The sequence below is a fragment of the Podarcis bocagei genome (genome assembly GCF_964188305.1).
Source record: "Podarcis bocagei genome assembly, chromosome: 2".
Lineage (NCBI taxonomy): Eukaryota > Metazoa > Chordata > Lepidosauria > Squamata > Lacertidae > Podarcis > Podarcis bocagei.
Genome location: NC_138126.1, coordinates 99,162,648 through 99,184,264, shown reverse-complemented (window position 1 = coordinate 99,184,264; position 21,617 = coordinate 99,162,648). Strand labels below are relative to the sequence as shown.

Sequence of the window (21,617 nt, the reverse complement as noted above, 5' to 3'; positions counted from 1 at the left end):
TTACTCACTTCGACCCCACCTCTAAGGCTGGATTAGTCCACACAACAGACAAAACAATGACGTTTCTTTTTGCAGTTGTTTGGGCAAAACCGAACCAACCCAAACCAACTCACTACAGCACCAGTCAAATCTTGCTCCCTACTGAAAAAGTGTAGGGGGTGTTAGGGGAGGTGTAATACTGCTAGAGGGGGACATGTTGTGCTCCTTCTCGGGTGGTTCGTCCCCCTTTGGGCCCCACCCTGTACACAGCTCTCACCTGTGGCTCCTAGAAGCTGTCAGTATATGACAGTGGCCACACCCTGGAAATAGCTTCAACTTGCTGGCTAAACCAGGTGAGGGTAGCCAATGGGTCTCAAACCCTCAGCGAGTTAGGGACTTGCGAAGATGTGGCAGATTGAGCGGATGAGACCAATACTGGACCCAACAGTCAAGAATGAGGTTTCTGAATGTGCTGTAGAGAGAAGTGAGGGACAGATGGGGCTCATCAACCTGGGAAGGCAGACCATCTAGGATCCTAAACCTCTGCTGCCTTGCAGGGTATCTTTGGGAGAAGAAAGGGCTAAGCAATAAAACCCTTCACAAATCCAGAGTAGAGTCCCTAAGATGGTTGGATGGTGTCTTGTATGCCTTCTTCTGGCAGCTCCTGCAGCCAAGCTGGTGCCAAGAATATTGCCCTGCTTTCCTTTGGACCACATCAGTGAGGTCGAGGGTGGGTCTTGATGTCTGGGCAGCCCAGGACCTCCATACACACTGCCCAGGCTTGTGCCTAGGGGAGGTCCCTTTGGTGCTGCTAATGCAGCAATTTGACTTCATCCCTGGAGGTGCTCTCCATGGTCTCTTGAGACAGATGGATACCAACAATAATAATGATATTATAATAATTTATTATTTGTACCCCACCCATCTGGCTGGGTTTCCCCAGCCACTCTGGGCGGCTTCCATCAAAGATTAAAGATACATTAAAATGTCACACATTAAAAACTTCCCTAAACAGGGCTGCCTTCAGATGTCTTCTAAAAGTCAGGTAGTTGTTTATTTCCTTGACATCTGATGGGAGGGCGTTCCACAGGGCGGGTGCCACTACCGAGAAGGCCCTCTGCCTGGTTCCCTGTAAGCTCACTTTTCACAGTGAGGGAACCACCAGAAGGCCCTCAGCGCTGGACCTCAGCGTCCGGGCAGAACAATGGGGTGGAGATGCTCCTTCAGGTATACTGGGCCAAGGCCGTTTAGGGCTTTAAAGGTCAACACCAACACTTTGAATTGTGCTCAGAAACGTACTGGGAGCCAATGTAGGTCTTCCAAGACCGGTGTTATGTGGTCTCGGCGGCTGCCCCCAGTCACTACTCTAGCTGCCGCATTCTGGGTTAATTGTAGTTTCCGGGTCACCTTCAAAGGTAGCCCCACATAGAGCACATTGCAATAGTCCAAGCGGGAGATAACTAGAGCATGCACCACTCTGGTGAGACAGTCCGCGGGCAGGTAGGGTCTCAGCCTGTGTACCAGATGGAGCTGGTAGACAGCTGCCCTGGATACAGAATTGACCTGTGCCTCCACGGACAGCTGTGAGTCCAGAATGACTCCCAGGCTGCGCACCTTCAGGGGCACAGTTGCCCCATTAAGGACCAGGGAGTCCTCCACAACAGCCCGCCCCCTGTCCCCCAAGAACAGTACTTCTTTCTTGTCAGGATTCAACCTCAATCCATTAGCAGCCATCCATCCTCCAACCGCCTCCAGGCACTCGCACAGGACCTTTACCGCCTTCACTGGTTCTAATTTGAAAGAGAGGTAGAACTGAAAAAGGATTCATCCTCTCTTGTAGGATGTGTCTTACCCCTCAAGAAAACACATAAGTGGGAGAAAAGTCTCGGGACCAGTTCATGCAAGGGAACGTCACATCACTTGCCCCAATCCTTACGGAATGCTGTGACATCACAGCATTTCGTAAGGAGTGAGAAAAGGCTGAGACATTTTCCTGCTGCATGGAATAATCCTCTCTCCCACTCATGTGGGCACAGGGGGTGGTAGCCCATTTAAGTTTCACACAGAGATTCTTAAACAATAGGGATATTAGGTCTTCCTGTCATTCTGAGATTAGACGCGCAAAGGGGAACCTAACTGATACAGTTAATACAGAGAAGCAGTTGTGATCAGTGTTCCATCCATACCGCTGGGTCCTCATGGCTAGCCCAGCTCATGGAAATAACTTCAAACCCTCCCCCCCCCCCAACTTCACAGGGCATCCATCTTCCTCAGCATTTCCAAAACCCATCACGTAAAGGCAGCAGCTGGCTTGGGATCTGCAGCCCGGGCTCAAATCACAAATCAGCCACAGGCGAGTCAATCATACAATCTCAGTTCTTCATTCCAAGGGGGGGGGGAGAGGAAAACAAATGTGAGGCAGGCACACACAGCTGTTGTGTGAATGAGGCTCAATCAACAAGTACAGCAGAACAAGATGGTATAAGTGATTGCACTGTTTCAGAGCACATTTGTGAATGTCCCGCCCCTCCCGCCATATACAATTTAAAAATCAAGTTTACACAGCCCAGCTTATTCCTAGGGCAGTTTTAAATAGCAAAGTAACTTGTGAGGGCTTTTGCTTTCTAAAAGAGGGGATCCAATCATGTCCCCCACCACCACCCTTGCGATCTGGAGTGGTACAGTCACTTCTAAAACTGCAGGACTCTGCCACTTCATTCTGCTCCATACATAGACCTGCCCTGAAATAAGAATTGTTGCCTGCTTAAAAAGGCAGTCTAGTTAGCCAAGGATAATATTCTGAAGTTTTACTTCCACCAACTGGGCAGGTGAAAGAAGCCTCTATTCTGTTGAGAAGTCATCTTTGCCAAGAAAATGTTATTTGCTTAAGAGTCAGGGTCCAACGCCATATTCAGTCAGAGACAAATGATGTGAAGCCAAACCATGGCTTAGCACAAATGCCCAAGCTGCTGGAGAGGAGATTGTGGCTATTTTGCTGTCCCTCTGATCCTGCTGCTGTTGCTGCACTCCTGCAAGCAAAGCTTTGAATGTTATCTGAACCTGGGCTCAAGGTTTGTCTCATTCCAGACAGACCACAAGCTGTAAATGGTGAACAAAACCTTGGTTATAATTATTGGCTTGTCTGGGGCAGAGACAAACCTCACGCCAGGTTGAGATGGCGCACTAAGGCGAATCAGTTCAGTTGTATACTAAACATGTACCTTCTTGGTAGTGGCGCCCTCCCTGTGGAGGTGTCAAGAAGATAAAGAATTACACAACTTTTAGAAGACGTCTGAAGGCAGCCCTGTATCGCGAGATTTTTAATGCTTGATGTTTTTAGATATGCTGTAAGCTGCCCAGAGTGGCTGGAGAAACCCAGCCAGGTGGGTGGAGTAGTAGTAGCAATAATAATAATAATAATAATAATAATAATAATAATAATAATAATATTTCCTACCCTGGCCTTTGACACACTATATACCTGTATTTTAGGGCACCCCTCTATGCTTCTAATTGTAAATTGTTTTAGCAATTTAGCTGGCTCCAACGTTGTTGTTTTACACTGTTGCAGCTTGCCCTGGGAACTTGTGAAGGGCAGGTAAGACATCTAATAAAAAACAACAATGCTGAAGCATAAAAACTTCAGCAGCAGAGATTAGAATTAGTAGAGGACTACTCTCAAGCAGCACCAGAAGATATTCCAAGCAGGTTTTAAAATTTAAAAAACCTGCAAAAGAAATAAAAAGAAGTTTTCACCTGGTGCCCAAAAGACCACAAAGTGAATGCCAGGCAAGCCTCTATGAGGACAGCATTCCATAGCTAGGGTGCCACCATTGAAAAGGCCCTGTCCCCAGTAACTACCTGCCGCACATTTTCTTGGCAGATACCTAGAGAATGGGAAATAAAGATTTAAGACCATAGTCCCCAGCATGGCACTCATAGGCACCATTGCACCCTTAGACATCCCTTGGTGTTCACCAAGGTTTCCACTGCTCCTTCTTATTTTTAACTTTAAAATATTTATTTTGTTTGTTTGGGGTGGGGGGATGCTTTTTGGGGGGCAGCTTTTTATCTTTTTTATTTTGGGGGTATAGGTGTTTGCCTGTTGTTTGGCATTTGTGTCTTCAGTAGTCAGATTTCCTTCTGTAAAATGGGTATTTTGAGGTGCCCATGGCAGTTTCTTCGATTTCAGATGTGTATCCCAGGCTCCAAAAGGCTGGGGGTTCCTGATTTAAGGCAATTCAGAAAAAAGGTATTAACATGGAGATCACTTCTGCCTAGGAAACTTTATGGGTGCCATGTGCAGTTTGTCAAATATGAATGTGACAAGGCATCTATTCCACTGCACCGTCAGTTGTGGCTTTCTGCTGAACATACCTGTATCAAAATAGCCACCAAGCATTCATCACAGCTGATGAACTACTCACAGGAATTGTGTAAGCAGCTTCCATGCGGGAAGCGCCTCTCTCACGTGAAAACCGTTTTGATCTGTTAATATCCCTGATCAAGCAAATGCAGAGGGAACTTGTGGGAAAGTATATTCAGTACTTGTGAACAGCTGCAGATACTGCCAGCTAAGGCTTCTGTTATTCTTATCAATCATCATCATTTATTAATTTATCGATTGCCTTTTACACACATCTCAAGGCAATTTACAAACACACCATAAAACAAGTAAAAACTACCCCCACTGATAGCCTCCACTGTTTGCAAAAGAGAAAAGTCATTAACTGAATTAATATCTTCCAAGGGGTGGTCATGTAAAAAACGGTATTTCCATTAGCGTGCCGGTCTGTTTAACTGGCACAACAATGGGCAGCTGCAACGCATTGCACAGCAGCAGCAGCAGCAACAACAACAGGAAGTTGCGAGACCCGTGAAAAGGCTACTTGCCCACATAGACACAACATCTTTTCCAGATTGTCCCGTCACAATTACCTGCATGGAGCTGTGCGATATTCAACTACAGTGGTACCTCGGGTTAAGTACTTAATTTGTTCCGAAGGTCCATTCTTAACCGGAAACCGTTCTTAACCTGAAGCACCACTTTAGCTAATGGGGCCTCCTGCTGCTGCCGCGCCGCCAGAGCACGATTTCTGTTCTCATCCTGAAGCAAAGTTCTTAACGCAAGGTACTAGTTCTGGGTTAGTGGAGTCTGTAACCTGAAGCGTGTGTAACCTGAGGTACCACTGTACAGAGGAAGCACAAGCACAACAATATTGCTGCAGGTGGGTGGTTGTGATCAGGGTTGCTTTCCATAGATCCAATTAGATCTTTCTCCAGCTTTCCACTCACTTGTCCATCTCCCTGCATTTGTATCGGGATCCCTTGACACAACCTACATGCAACGTAGCCATTTCACAGAGGAGCTGCGAGACGAGCAATTTCTCTGAAGCATTCTGTTGAGGACAGAACCACGCAACTGACACAGGACCACTGCTATTTTTCTAGAAGAAGAGGTGCTGAAACTCACCACAAACGCCTCTCTTATAATGGGAATGGCACCCACTGAGAGGTGCCAAAATTGAGTCTTGGCTGGGGAAAAAGCCCTGCCTAGCTCTGCAAAGTGTGATGAAGGCTGAAGAAGTCACAAGTGTCTGGAGCTAAAGTGATTTGGAGATTGTTGCAAGGATGGCACTTAGTGAGCGTAAACAGAATTGTGTTTGCTTAACTCTTTCAAAGGCCGAGACCTGAAATGTTTAGTAGCATTTCAGTAATGTCAAGGGCAGGAGAATGTGGACAGTAAATTTGAACACCAGATATGAAGAGCTGAGAGAGGACCAGCAATTCAGAATTGTAAGATATTCCTCCCTGTTGTGCGGGGAGGGAATGCGGCAAAACAGAACCCAAAGATGAACTACTGAGGAAATGTATAAAGTCAGTAAATATCTAGGCTTGATGCACCCATCTCAGGCTGCAGCTGGAATCAAGCAGTTCCAATCACCCCTGTGTCTCAGAGATGACTCTCCACGATGATGCTGTTTCAACCCAGAGCACAGAATGGATGGAAAAGGGACCAAGAGGCTCCGAATGTGCTAAATTCAAATATACCTTTTTCCTGTTTTTACTGGTATGTCAAGAGATCCAAGTCTTGCCAAACTACAAGGGAACGAGAAAGACCCAAGGAAATCTTTCAAGAATGAGAGTTGTAAGCAAGTATAGACTCCTGTGCTGTGTTTTCCCTCTGTCAGTTTCAAGCTGTGGCTACACAGAACATCACCAGTGCTGCCCTTCTCTCTTCTTTCCCCAGGAAATACGTAGCAGGAAGAGCCGGTGGTGATGGTTCGATCCTGCTTCCCTGCCTCCTTGTCCAGTTTCCCTGCATGCTACAGATTCCCAGCCCCCACCCCCTGCTCTGGCTGTACTTTTTAAAAATGTATTAAAAAGAGGGAGGAAAAAACAGCCTCTTTAATCCATATTTCCTAAAGCCCTCTAAATAAGCATCACATAAGTACTTATTTAGGAAAATTATTTAAAAGGGAGATTATGAGCCGAAAGGATTGGGAAGTCACTGCTGCTATGCTGAGGGTGGTCAGCCCCAAGGCATTTCAGAGCTACTACATTCCCTCTTCAAACAAGGCAGAGGCCGTGGGTGCAGGGAATAAATTCAGGTGGAAGCAAATCTTGGCCTATGTCCCCACCGCCACCTTATGAAATGTGGGAGCAGATTTGGTCCTTGGTCCTGAAGTCGGAGAGATTTTTTGCTATTGGACGCAATGGAAGGGCAACATTTTCACCTCTGTGGAGCTCAAGGAAAGTGAAGGCTGATGGCTTCTTGAGAAAGCCCTCAAAACCCAGTACTGCGTATTTCTCTTTCCCAGGAGGAGGAAGAAGAGGAAGAACATCTACCTTATCACAGCTCCCAACATTTTGCATGCAAAGCTCCGTTTGTAGGGAACACCTTTCAAGCATATTGTTTTATAATATACATAGGCAAACCTGTTGCAGCCGTATTTTGTTGGTGCTGCCGTAAACAGTGATTTTTGTTGGTGCTGCATTTGCCAACACACACACACACACACACACACACACTGTGGATTGCTAAAGAGTACACAGAGAAAGGTGGAAGAGAAGGAAAACCCCAAGAACAGCAGCAAAGAGTTCCAGTGGAAATGAATGGAAACTGAACAGATCCTTCCCTTGTATATCCATGGAGCTTGCAGAAGAGAACCTCCAGTAGGAGCAGAGTTTCCAGTTTCTAATTCCAAAGGCGGTGAGACTAACCCCATCCCTGTCAGTGCTCAGGCTGCGGGTGAAGACATTCCAATTCTGCATTGCTTTTAATGCATCTTTAATATATGAAAGAAGGTTTTAACTCTGCTTTTTTCTCCCATGTTAAGGTTTCAGTTTTCAGTTTTTTACTTGATGGTATGATTTGTTGTTCTTTTCTTTTCTTTTTAATGGTATGATCCCCCCCCCCATTAAAAAAATAAATATCCAACCAACCTGGAGAATATTTCATTTTAGATTCAGTTTCTTTCTCGCCACTCATATCACGTCATGGCAGGTGGTTATGGAGAACAAAACGGCCTTATTTATAAACCTCACTTTACTATCACCTTCCTCTCCTCCCAAAACGTATCTCCAGGTAACACACACAACTGTCAGTGGAAATTATTTTAACTCCCCTTAATTTTGTGGATGATGAAAATTCCTTAAAATATCTGTACGTTTAAATCTACCTGTTATCTGTGTGAGAGTTATATTTTGTTTATTTACTACTGTTATGTGTTGAAAATAAGCTCAAGGGGGTTACCCCCCCTTTCTATTTTATCCTCACAACAACCCTGCTAAGTAGGTTAGGCTGAGAGACAGTGACTGGCCCAAGGATGCCCAACTTGGCTGGGTTGTGATTTGAACCCTGGTCTCCCAGGTCCTAGCCCCATAATCTAACCACCGCACCGCACTAACCAAAGCTACAAACTTTTAAAAATCCTAAATCTGAGGATGGAGTGAATCACGGGTTTCCCTCCTCCACGATTGAGATTCTGATGTCTTTTAACTGGGCTAGAAGGATCACTTGCATTATAAGGATCCCATTCCAGGAAACAACTCCACCGCCAAGTTCAAGAGAATATACAGTAACTAAAGGAAGGGAGGAAAGTTAGTTAGAACTGGGTAGCAGGGAATAGTGCACGTTGTTGATATACAGAGGACAAAGTGGAAAACTGAGATTACAGAACAGAAGGAGAAAAAGGAACAGGGGGAGAGATTCAGGAGAATCTACTTCTGTAGCGCTTCCAAGGATACTTGAGGAGGGGAGAAGATGATGATGGTGATGTAATTCTTCCCCTCAGGAAGGTACTTCCATGACATGCCACACTCTGCCCCATTATCCTGTCTGACTTTTTGTTCCTCTACCCCCAAAAGGTCTCCCTCTCTCTCTCCCCCCAAACTTCCGGATGCGCGTGAATAATCGCCACACACACACCCCAAAAAAAAACTTCGTTCCCAACAGCTACCTTTCCTCTAAGACCCCGATGCTCTAATGTATGTCCGCCTTATTAGTAGAAACCGTATTATTCATAGCATTCTTATGTAATTTCCCCCTTTCTCCCCTTTGCTCCTCCCGCAGCAACAGTTGGAGACGGGGCGGGAGGGAGGAAGAGCGTTATCAATACCAATTAGAACCCTAATCGTTTGTAGACAAATGCCAGAAGCCCAGGAGGAACATGGAGGGGGGGGGGGAGAGGGAGAGAGGACCATTTGTCACCGGGACAAGACTCCCTCCCTCCCGGGCTCCGGCTCAGACACGCAAGAAGGAAGAAGGGAGGGAGCGAGGCAAAAAATGCAGCTTAAAAAGGTCGCATATGGATTAACCAAAAATAAATGCAAAGTGTCCTGCCTGATGCGATGTTACGCAAGGTGCTGGAAGGGGGGTGGGGGGGATGTAAAAATACCGACACTCGGCGATTTAGGAGGGGAGAACAAGCGAGCGCCAAAACACACAAACACACACCAACCAAACTCTCTTGCCTTCCAACCAAGCCAACCTTGGTGTTTCGTGGAAACGTTCCCAACACGACCCGGAGGGTGGATGGATGGGAGCTGCTTTCAGAGTGAAGGCGAGAGAGAGGGATAGCAAGGAAAGGGAGTTGTTTCTTAAAGGGAGGGCGAGTTCTTTCTTGGGGGTGCAGAACTTGGGGAAAGCGCCACGGACTTGGCGCTGCGCAAAGCCCTCCAGGAACAACTCCAGGCGTGACATTGACAAGGTGGCAGCGGGATGGGCGCCTCTCGGGTTACTTACTAGCCAGACGCCGCTGTTGCTGCTGCGGCGGCGGAGGGAGAAGTAAACAAACCGGGGCTACTTACTAGAGGGCAAGTGCGGCGGCGGAGGGCTGCATCCCCTGGTCTCCGGGGCACGTCTGGGCTCCTCGCGGTCTCGGGAAGAGGGGGGTGCTGTCGGGGGTCGGCCCCCCTGTCCGCTCGCCAACCCTCTGGCGGCTGGCTGGGCGAGGCATAAGCGACCCTCGGCTCCTTCTTCCGCGCGTCCTCTCCCGCCTTCCCTGTCGCCACCACGGAGCCAGACGAGTGGCGCGAAGGGCTCTCCGTGGCTGCCTGGCGGGGGTCACCAGCGTATCCTTGCAAGGAGTGGGGACGGGGGGGACGGGACCGAGGGATCCCAACGGCTTTGGAGCGAGGGAGGTGGCGAGATCCAACTTGGGCAGCCGGCGGCGGCGGCGGCTAGCAAGGCAGAGGACTTGCCCTCCGTCGAGGGTCGCCCTTGGAGGAGGCGAGACGGCCGCGCGCCCGGGATGCCAGCAAGTGCCTCCTTCCCGCCCGCTTCATCGCCCTCCGCGGCTCTTCTCCATCTCCGCGGCCGAGGAGGAGGAGGAGGCGGGCGGGACGGCGGAGAGGATCTTAGACAGCAGCAAGGCTGCGCAGGGCGCTGGCACAAAGATCGGGCAGATGTCCTTCCGTGCGCGCGGGGCCGCCCGGGCTGCCATCCCCTCCCCTCCCCTCTAACCCGGCCTGAACCCTCCTGCAACTTGGCGCCTAGGCGCTGGGCCAGCGAGTCCCAGGAGGGGGACAGGTGGCTCCGATTAAAGCTGCCTCGCTCCGTCTGCGCGGGCACCGCTCCCAGTTTAGGGAGAGGGAGGGCGCTCGGGGCGGGAAGCGGGCGAGTGGCCTTGGCCTCCGCTCGCCCGGTGGCCTCGGTCCGCCTCTCGATCGCCCCCCTTCCCCAGAAAGGACGCGCAGGGCAACCTCGCCTTTAAAGAAGCGGCGCCGTCGGAAGACCGAGGTGTCCCCACGTGCGGCGCCCATAGGCGGCCCGAAGAGGCAGAGGGTGCCTCGTAGGCTCTAAAGCACCCAGCACGCACCCACGGTTGGACCGGGAGAAGCCAGACGGATCCCAGCGCGGAACACACCTGCGAGCTAATCGGCGGAGTGGCCGGAGGAGCCCTCGCATGCTCGGCGTACCGCCCGCGCTCCCCCGACGCTCAGCCGCCGCTGCCTCCCTTCTTCTCCCCAAGCTCCAGCCGGCAGGAGCTCGCCTGTGCCCTTCGGCTGGCCACCTCCCCTCCTTCTTCCCGCCGCTCCTGCCATGCTCTGCTACCCGCCGCGCCTCGAGCCCACGCTCTTCCCTGCTCCCCAGCCAAGAGCTTGGCGTCCCACCAAGGTCCTCTTCCGCAGCCTGTCCCTTTAAGGGCGCTCGGACCCCGGCCCTTAAGCAGGGCGCCGTGGGCGGGTCCTGGAGGGAGGGGGAGCCGCCCCCGCCCCTCCTACGCAAAAGGGAGGGGGAGGAGGCGGAGAGCTCCGAAGCCTTCGGAGTCAGGAGCCTCCAGCTGTCGCCTGGACCCCGTCAGGACTAAGGGTCACGTGGTCAGGAGGCTTTTAATTTGGAGGGGGGGGCAAACGAACGGAGTCAATGGGCAGGGGAGATGCTTTGCCATTAGTTTGTTAATAGGAAAGACAGAAGGCAGGGCGACTTTGGTCCCTTTACCAACTCTGATGAAGCCTTGTTTGCATGGCATGCACCCCACACACGTCGCAGTATTCGCATCTTCAGGACTAGTGTCATGGGCTCTTCTTTTTGGTAAAGGTAAATCGGTTCCATCAGCGCCTCTCTCTGCATTGGGTGCGAGGAGTTGGTGCCCACCCACCCTTGTTAGACTCCAACTCCTACCAGCCCCAGCTGGCATGGCCAGTGTGGTCTGGGATTGTAGGACTGGATAGCCCAGGAACCTTTGGAAAGCCATGGCTTCCCCATCTCTCATTTAAGGGTTGAGAGCGCAACAGCCTGGCCAGGGACAATTCTTGCCTCTTTAGCCATATACACGCTCTTGGGGAAGTTGCCTGGCCTCTTGCTGATTCCTGTAACTCTGATGCAGGTTGTACCTGGCACAGAGAGCTCTTCTCAATCAGTCTGCATATGGATGTTGTGACCACACCTGAGAAGACTGGTCACATTGCAGGCTGGCAGAACGTAAGCAAGCCTCCTTCATCCCAATCATACACCACCTTTGTTCTGTTTTATTGGGGAGAGGGCTATGTTTCTACACCTTGAGGGTTTTGCAGGTGAACCTTGTGAGACACTGGTGGGAAGTGAACTAAAACACTAAGATATTGTTTAAATCAACACATCAAAAAACTGAAGGCCAGTTGCTTCAACACGAAGACTCCCGAGGCTGGTCTTGTGACATGTAAAATAATTAAACTGGGGCAAGATGACAAGCTTGTTCTTGATTTTTCTAAAACCACATGGCCAATTATGTACCAGCTTGGACCTGAAAAAATGTGCAGGATGATCTTTCTGTGCCAGAGACTCTTCGTCAGGAGACTATTGTTTTCCCCACTACAGAGAAGCAGTCTGTTTAGCTGGGGCAGTAGAGTTCGTGGCATCCTGTGTTCATAAATCATAGAATTGTAGGGTTGGGAGGGATGCTGAAGACCATCTATTTCAACCACCTGCAATGCAGGAATATGCAGCAGTCCCATACAGGGATCAAACCTGCAACCTTGGTATTATCAGCACCACACACTAACCAACTATCAAGCATACATCTGAGTTATAAGCTGCCAAGCTTATATTGCCAGTGGTACGTGGGACACTGGGGTGGCAGCCCAGGGCCCCATTCAGCAGAAGAAGTAGGATGGCCCCCACAGGGCCAGCCAAAGATGTGTTGGCACCTGAAGCAAACCACAAAATGGCACATACCCCCCCCTCTTCCCCAGGGAAAAAGAGGTGAGTGAAGAACTATGTCAGGAACAAGGGGAAATAAAGATTCTGCCACCCGAGTCAGTCACCACACTTTGCCTTATTAACATCCAGAATCTAAAATTATCCATTTGCATGGCATGGCTGTAAATTACAATGGAAGTCCCAAGCAATTTTGCTTGAGAAAGGAACACAATGGCTGGCATGCAACGAAGCTTTACTCAGAGTAGACCCACTGAAATGAATGAACATGGGAAACTTTAGTCCATTAATTTCAGTGTGTCTACTCTGCACAAAACTTTGTTTAATATCACCCGGTGAACTCCCACCTCCACCATGCTCTTTAGCTTAAATATGAAATTTAATAAGGAACCCCATTTTTTAAAGTACCTTAAATTGAACACAAAATGTCCAAAATGTCACAGACCAGGGTACAAAACTTCAGAGAGAGAAATGTTCATCATACCGTATCAAGATTGCTTTTCTAATGCTGGATTTCAAATTCTTTTGATATGCAATTTTTTTATATAAAAAAAGTAGAAAGTGGGAAGTACGTAGTTACTTTTGAAATGATGATGGTGAGGATGAGATCTTGATTAGGAAGAATTGTCCATTTGCAGCGACTAATAAATTTTACAGTTCTGGGAGCAGGGAGGGACAAACCCAAAAGTTACGGTAGCTCTTCCCAGATAAGCGCAGGACCTGGTGAAGAATGGCTCTTTAAAAAACCCACCACCAGCAGCAACAATCAGTGGCGTAGCGTGGGGGGTGCAGGGGGGGCCGGCTGCACCGGGCGCAACATCTGGGGGTTAGGGTTAGGGGGCGCAAATCCACGGATCAGGGGGCGCAAATCCACGGGTTAGGGGGCGCAAATTACCTGCCTTGCCCCAGGTGCTGACAACCCACGCTACGCCACTGGCAACAATAGTGTGCTTCGTCCTTGAGCAATCAGCCTGTGCTGGCTGATCATTACAGAGCAGTCACATGATGCTGAAGAAGCTATAGAGCTTCTTCATTTATAGACGGAGGTTCTCCACAGCAAAGTCTTGCCTCACCACGACAGTGTATGCTAATTATACACAGCTTGCACAACACTTGCATAAAGTTCAAGTGAGCAAGTGCAGCCCCAGACAGGACAATATTTCAGAAATTCCCAGGCTGATCAATTCAATCTGATAACCTTCTCTAAGAGCGTTGTAAATGCCTGACGCATGACGTGCCACTCGTGAGCCTCTTTTGTGCCACTGGTGCACAAACTGATAAGGGGCAAGAAGTTTTTGTTTAAATCAAGTGTGCCTTCCAGCCAGTGTCAGAATTACAAATACAAGAAAGGCGAAACAGGTTAAGTGGTAGCAGACCACACTGCCAGCTATAACTCTCTGTGTTTTCTGGAAACAATTGAATACATTTTGCTTGTTTGTTTCAAGAAACTTGTCCAGCTGAATCAAAAGGTCTATGTTTTTGGTGTTCATTTTGTATTGCTTTTAAAACTACCTTCAGTAAAAAAATTTCTCCCAGTTGGTTTTCAGCAATAAAACAAAAGAGAAACTACCCCTCTCCCACCCCCTGGCCTTTTGTACTGCTTTAAAAACTGTGTGTGTGTGTGTGTGCATTGCCGTGACACAAAGCAATTCATAAATTATAATAATAATGACAACAATGAAGGTCTACAGAAGTACCAAGAGAGTCGCAGAGGGGAGAGACTTCCTCTTTCTCTTCTGTCAATTGACACATGACCACCTGGTCATCTCTGGGCCAAGGCAAGAGGGGACTGGTGACTGAGAATAATAGAGCAGGAGGCCAACAGTAGGTGGCACCAGAGTCAATGACAGCAGAAGGCATCCTCTGGTTGTAAGAAAGGAGCCAGGCAGGAGCCGGTTGAGGGCAGTGCCACATTTGCCAAAGTAGACCAACCCCACCAGTGGCCAAGGCTAAAAAAAAACTGTCCCACAAAGTTACAGATATACTGGAATCTGCTAGTTGTTGTGACCCCCATCCTCCCCAAAAAGAGGATGAGTATGGCATGTAGAACAGTTTGAACAAGACTCAACTGCTGAAGATCTAAAGGTCTTTGGTTCTGAGCAGTGCCTGAATGTGAGGCCACCGGGGTGCTTGATTAAAGCCACTATGAATTCCATAGGGAAAGAGTGGATAAAAACTTGCAATCCTAGCCCCACGTGCCTGGGGAGTAAGCCCTATTGAATTCAATGGGCCTGACTTCTGAGCAAACACAGTTAGGATTGAAGCCTAAGTAAATAGCTGGGACCCAGCTCAATCCACAAAACTCTGGAGGAATTTCCAAAGTTGCAGACGGCCCCAGGATATAGGCTTGAGCATGACCTACAGCTAACCTGTCATTTTTGGCTGTATATGCTGCTGCAGAGATGCAGCGTTGAAGGTGGTGAGTGCTTAAGATTCACTTTGTACTTCTTTCAGCACCAGCAGCATCCACTGAAACATCCTGGTACGGCTAACACGGCTCCTTGTGCAGCAGTTTGCGCCATCAAGTCCAATGATCTGGACTGTCGGTCCCTAAGAATCTTGGGCGCCTGTGTGTGGGACAAGGGAGGTTGGCTCATCCATGTGAAACTCTAGGACTGAATGAGAGTCGTGAGTTCCACTTTGTGCTTCAGCCAGAGAGAGTGAGGGAGTCTATTACAGCACAGCTAAAACGCTAAATATAACTCAGGCTGTTAAGGGTGCCTATCTTTAGCACTGTGTAGACCACAACTCCAGTCCCTGGCATGGTGACCGGTGTCCTGTCGATACCAACAGGAAGTGGGATAGCTGAGCAACTGATCTGGATCTGCAGTGGGTCAGCGGCAGGTCAAAGCACAAGGATACCTGAGCTTTGCTCAGATCAAGAGGAAGACCTATGGGTAAGATCTACTACACTGCAGGATATTTGTATTTCTTTCCCAGCTTGGGCCCACATACCTGGGAAACACTGGTTTAAACAATCTACCGTTATTTCATGGGAGCATCTGTTTGTTGGCTAGGAAGAGCAGCCTCAGGCAAATTCTGTGGAGAAATTTCTTTTAGCTACATAGTCTGAATTGCAGAAGTCAAAGTTTCAGCTTGCAGCACTTCCCTGTTTTTGCAGTAGAATGTGAACATCTTCCATCCAGAATTTGGAGGGTGGGGAGACAAAATCTAAGTGCAATAAATGGAACCTCAAATGTTTATCTTCTCTCGCATCGTCCATAAAAATGGCACCCCTTCGTATCTCTGGGAGCTTACAAATATTGTGTCCTGACTAAAACTGATAAAGCAAAGTGTATGGTGGCAGCATGTAAATGGACGTTGCCGAATCTTGATGGTGGATTTCTCAAGAGAGAGAGAGCACTGCTTACACATTTGGCCTGACTCAGCCAGTTGTCTATTAGTAACCCAAATGACTGGCTGCTAACAGCCTACACTAAGGGAACTAGTGATGGGCTGGTGATAGGCCATTTACAGCCACCTCAGTTAAACCCTGGGGAGAGAGAAAATATTACAAAGAAGCCAGACAGCAACCAGCTCATAACTAGCTCAAGCAGCAACACACATTATTGCTCTGTCTGGAAGACATGTTTTTTTAGCAAGTCTAACACGCCAGAATCAGAAATAGTAGCATCCCCTGCTTTACTTACGACTGACTCACTTTCCACACAAGCTGGTAGTAGTCAAGCAGCCATGAAATACTCAGGTAGGCTTCACTCTGCTTGTTTGTTTATTGCAGAGGATTTCAACCTTTTTGAGTCCACAGCACCCTTGACCAACTACAGTGATACCTCAGGTTAAGTACTTAATTCGTTCCGGAGGTCTGTTCTTAACCTAAAACTGTTCTTAACCTGAAGCACAACTTTAGCTAATGGGGCCTCCTGCTGCCGCCGCACCGCCGGAGCACAATGTCTGTTCTCATCCTGAAGCAAAGTTCTTAACCCAAGGTATTATTTCTTGGGTTAGCAGAGTCTGTAACCTGAAGCGTATGTAACCTGAAGCGTATGTAACCCAAGGTACCATTGTACATGCTTTCTGCAGCACCCCTGTGGGGCTCAGGAGCCCAGTTATGCCACCCCTCACCTGCAGAGCTGGCAGCCTGTGACCCTTTTGTGGCGCCACTGTTTTCCACAAAGCTTTGCCAAAGCTGGCTAAACGTTCAGCACCAAGGAATGCGTGGCAGGCCATTTGTTTTCTGAGTCGGAGCGCTTACATTGTACACATTTCACTTATGCTATCAATCTCCTCAGTGGCTCCAGCACCTTGGGGCAGAGGCTTTGCGTTTCTCTGCCTGGCTGACCAGCAGCTCTCCAATGATCTCCTCATACACCACGGCTTTAGAATGACAGTGACAACACACGTGTGCTAAAAGGAGCAATTCCTGCAACCCGCCATGCGTTTTTTTGGACTCGGTTCGCATCAGCCTCCTCTCGGCATGGCCAGTGGTCAAGGAGGATGGGAGTTTTAATCTAGCAGCATCTGGGTGTGTGTGTCACACTTTCCCCATTTGTGGGAGAGCAGGGGCTCAGAGCCCACTCAGCCATGAAGCTCGCTGGCAGACCTTGGGCCAGTCACCTTCTCTCAGTCTAAGCTTCCTCACAGGGTTGTTGTGCAGAAGGGGAAATCTGTATATGCCACCTTGAGCTCTTTGGAGCAAAATGTGGGATTTAACTAGAAAGAACAGATAAAGAATTTCTTCTTAATGTGCATTTATAAACCCTGACTAATCATGAGCTATTTACCTCCCTATCTGCTGATCCTGGGCAGGTGCTCAGTTCTGAACCTTCTGGAACAGCTTCCCCAACCTGGGGCCTTCCTACTACAACTCCCATCAGCATGAGACAACATGGCCAGGATGGAAAAAAGCTGCTTGAAATCTTTCTTTCTTTCTTTTTAAAAAGACTTCCCCCTACAGATGTAGAAACATTTGCAGAGTTGGGCTTTTAATCAACAATCAAAGGAAGGCTAGTTCTGCAAATGTTCCACGTATGGCACTGCTAATTAAAAGTCACTGAGACTTCTGGACTTGGACAGTTTGTTGCATTAGCCTCAGGGCCACAGATGGATTAATATGTGAAACTGCACAGCTTTATCTTTTTAAAAAGTTGTTTTCACTATAATTGGCCTCATTTACAAAAGCCAACATAAATACTCGTGCAAAACAGTACATTGGTCTGTAGCTTTATTTAGCAGCTGGCTACAGATGTAGGCCCAGGAACGGGTTTCTGCTAAAAAATTCAGTGGGTGATTCCCCACACCCCAATGTCATGATCCTATGGACAGGGATAAGTAAAGAGTAAGACAGCTCGCTCTCTCTCTCTCTCTCTCTCTCTCTCTCTCTCTCTCTCTCTCTCTCTCACTACAGTGTGGTGTAGTGGTTAAGAGCGGTAGTCACGTAATCTGGGTAACCGGGTTCGCGTCTCCGCTCCTCCACATGCAGCTGCTGGGTGACCTTGGGCCAGTCACACTTCTTTGAAGTCTCTCAGCCCCACTCACCTCACAGAGTGTTTGTTGTGGGGGAGGAAGGGAAAGGAGATTGTTAGCCGCTTTGAGACTCCTGAAGGGGAGTGAAAGGCGGGATATCAAATCCAAACTCTTCTTCTTCTTCTTCTCTCTCTCTCTCTCTCTCTCAGCCTTAGAATCATAGAATCATAGAGTTGGAAGCAGTGGCGTAGCGTGGGGGGTGCCAGGGGTGCCAGCCGCACCGGGCGCAACATCTGCGGGGGGCGCGAGTCCAGAGGGAAGGGACAAGTTCCTTCCTCGGCCGGGCGCCCCGCCGCCGCTGCCGCCAGCCTTGCGCCCTAGCGCGCGCGCGCCCCCCGCCGCCGCTGCGGCTGCGCTCCACTCACTGCTCGCAGGAGGAGCAGCCGTACGACGCGCCTCGTTTTTGCAATCTCCAGATCGTTGCGCGCAGCTGCAACAAAACCTGCCGCGCGTCGTTGTCTTGCGAGGGAAGCGCTGAGGACTTCCGACGTGCTCCTCCAGAAAAGGATGGCCAGAAAAAGCGATGCGGGGGCCGGCCCCGTGGGGCTGCTGGGGCTGAGCGTGGGTCTCGCCCTCCTGCAGCTCCTCGGAGGGGGGGTCACCGCCGCGACGCTGAAGGGCAGCGCTTACCAGGGGCTGCTGGTCGCCATTCACCCCTCCGTCCCCCAAGAGGCGAAAATCATCTCCAGCCTTAAGGTAAAAGATGAAGGGAGGAGGCAACCAGTGCTGTTGCCAATGGACCCTTCGCGCATCTGGTGATGGGAAGCGGACCCCAGGGCGAAGGGACCCCGCAAGGTCATCCAGCCCAACCCCGCAATGCAGGCATCGCAGATAAGACCTGATGGCTCTGCCCGCCTACCAGTGGCGTAGCGTGGGGGGTGCAGGGGGGCCGGCCGCACCGGGCGCAACATCTGGGGGTTAGGGTTAGGGGGCGCAAATCCACGGGTTAGGGGGCGCAAATTACTTGCCTTGCCCCGGGTGCTGACAACCCACGCTACGCCACTGGTTGGAAGAGACCACAAGGGCCATCGAGTCCAACCCCCTGCCAAGCAGGAAACACCATCAGAGCACTCCTGACATATGGTTGTCAAGCCTCTGCTTAAAGACCTCCAAAGAAGGAGACTCCACCACACTCCTTGGCAGCAAATTCCACTGTCGAACAGCTCTTACTGTCAGGAAGTTCTTCCTAATGTTTAGGTGGAATCTTCTTTCTTGTAGTTTACAAGAACCACAAGCCTTGCCCAACATGGTTTCTTCCCTTCAGACGTTTGGACTTCAAACCCCATCAGTCCCAGCCAGTTTGGCCTCCGATCAGGAATTATGGGAGCTGCAGTCTAACATTTGGTGTGTCGTGGTTTCCCATTCCCACTCTGCACACTTATCCGTGGGGAAAATTTATTCAGCTCAACAAAACTTACTACTGAATAGAGATGTGCAGTTGGGTTTGCTTTCTGTCATTATTGCTTTTGTTCCTTTTAAAGCAGAATTCTGGCTTCCTGTCATAAAGGGCTATAGATTTTCATTTCTGTTGCCCCCCCCTTCCAACCCCCAGGTTTGAATAACCAAAGCCAGGGTACAATTAAACACACAGAGCCCCAAATTGCACATTTTGCACTTACTTGGAAGCAGAGAGCGCTGCGCATCCACAATCACCGGCAAGCAAACACTGCTTGCTTTAACACATTACAAAATCCGTACCTGGAAAGCCCTTCCATGTCAGGATGTGCAGGAAACCTGTTTATAGATCATACACATTTGCCAGTCGTATGTATGGGATTTTCACTGCATGTACCCATGGTGAGAAGCAGCAATTGGCAAGCACATACATTTAAGGAAACATGGATAATCTTAGCATGTTGATACTCATAACGCAGATTCCAGGTAGAAATTTCCTAATATACACATTGGCAAAGGACATTGATGGGTACTTAGGGCAGTGATTTTCAAATCCTCTGCCTGCGGAGACCTTCCCCTGTCTGAATCAATATGGAACCCTGTGGCTCCTGGGGAGGGTCCTATGCTACCCACAGCTCATATGGGATGCTCACAAGGACATTTGGGGCTTCTTGATGCCCTCCATGGACTGAGAGTGCTTCCTTTTTAATTGTGTTGGCTTTTTTCCAATGTTGTGCTAAGTAATCGTCCTGTCAGCACAAGGAGTTATGCTTGTGCAACAGGACTTTCCCCCGTCTGTACTCCCCCTGCACCCTTCCCAAATATTGTCCAGGTTTTTTTGGGGTGGAGCCCTAGAACAGATTGAGGAGTTGCATGGGGGTGCAGGGAGTCAGTTCCAATGTGCAAGTGGAAATTCCTTGCACTGACAGGGCAGTTACTTAGGGCAACGTTGGATACAAGCTGTTGTTTTGCTACATGTTTGGTTGCTGCCCTCTCGAAGCCTAGGGCACAAATTTAATAAATAAAGCATGTCCAAGATTTCCCAATGGTGGTATATTTCCAAAGAAGATAGGTGGGAAGGTTTTCCACCTGCTAATTGTGGAGCCTTTGATAATCTTCCAAGGAATCCTATGGTTCTGTACTGAAGAGACCCAACAGGAAAATAGGATGTTGGAATGCTTGAAGCTCTTTTCAGGGATTTCGTGTGATAACTTACTCATCTTCTATGTTAGAAAAGCTCCCCAGAGAGCACTTGCCTGCTAAGGTGAGGAAAGAGCTGGGTGTGTGTGTGGCGGGGAGCAGCAGTAAACAGGCAACTGTATGGAAAATTTGGCATCTGTATTTTTTAGATTGGGTTTCAAGGAAGTTGCACCAGTTTATGCCAGCCAAGATGCTAGCCTTTAATTGTGGCCTAAGCCCTGTTCCACCTGGACTCCTAGAATATCCATGGAAATTCTACCCCAAGGATTAGCAGAGCCAATGTAAAGAAGCATCTTCTATGCATCTGCTCTAACAGTCGAGAAATCAGTCATTCAAAGGGCAGCAGATTCCAAAATTCCCAGCTGTAACTTAGCTGAGCAGCAATCACAAGCTGGGCGGCATAAGAGGTTTTTACAATAGGAATCTTTGTCGATTGTTATTTCGGCTTCTGCTCACAGGGGCTGATTGGACCTGCATTTACTAGGCGTTAGAAATCTCTTTTCTCATTATGCACACCATAGTAAGAATAACTATGTGGCCGCATTCACAGGTCCAGCTCTACCATTAGGCAAAGTGAGGTGGCCACCTCCAGAGCTTATTTTGGGTTGTCATGGAAGGGCAGAATTTATTTTGGCTATTTAATTTGTTATTGTTGTATTTTCGCTTTAAGGGAAAGATACTTGTGAGATTCTTTTGCCTTGGGCACCAAAAAACAAAGCCTTGGCCAGTCTTGAATACTATGCCCCTTGGCGCTGTGTGTGTGTGTGTGTGTGTGTGTGTGTGTGTGTACACACACACACACACACACACACACACACACACACACATTTGCAGTTCCTCCTTGGGCATCAGGATGTCTTGGGATGAGACTGTGTATTTGCTACATTCTTGTCCTTATCCTTGTCTCCCGCTCCCTCCTCCTCAAGGCAGGAAAACCTCCTTTGTTCATGTTTCTATGTTCTATGCCAGGCTTCCTCAACCTCGGCCCTCCAGATGTTTTGAGACTACAATTCCCATCATCCCTGACCACTGGTCCTGCTAGCTAGGGATCAAAAACATCTGGAGGGCCGAGGTTGAGGAAGCCTGTTCTACGTTTTGTGCAGTAGAGGAACTAAATAAAAACACAATTTGAACAGCCACAGCATAATGGGACTGTACTTGACCAGCAGTGTGCTTTGGTTGTTTCCGTTGGCCCCTGTTCCTGAGACAGCTAAAGTCTCAACCCCCCCCCCTCCTGCCCAGCAGCTTCTCTGACTGAGCTGTAGTATAATGTTGGAGGAACCTAGAATGATAGCTCTGGGTGATTTCACTATCCATACTGAGGATTTCTCTAGTGTCCTGGCTTGGGCCTTTGTGGTCTCCATGACGACCACGGTCCTGTCTCAAGTTGTCATCGGTCCAACACTCAGGGCACGGT

The 21,617-nt window shown here is 48.9% G+C and overlaps 1 protein-coding gene across 2 annotated transcripts in view; it reads right to left on the bottom strand.

The window, feature by feature from the left end:
• GRIN2C (glutamate ionotropic receptor NMDA type subunit 2C) overlaps nt 1-10,639 on the bottom strand; it is an 89,329-nt gene extending 78,690 nt beyond the window's left edge. The window contains exon 1 of one of the 2 annotated variants that reach the window (XM_081184525.1): nt 9,292-10,639. Coding sequence is in view for 1 of the 2 variants with exons in the window: in XM_081184524.1 (XP_081040650.1) it covers nt 10,350-10,390 (41 nt within the window). In the remaining variant the exon portion in view is untranslated. The remainder of the gene's footprint in view (nt 1-9,291) is intronic. The other variant, XM_081184524.1, reaches the window with a different exon arrangement.
• Nucleotides 10,640-21,617: the final 10,978 nt, after the last annotated feature.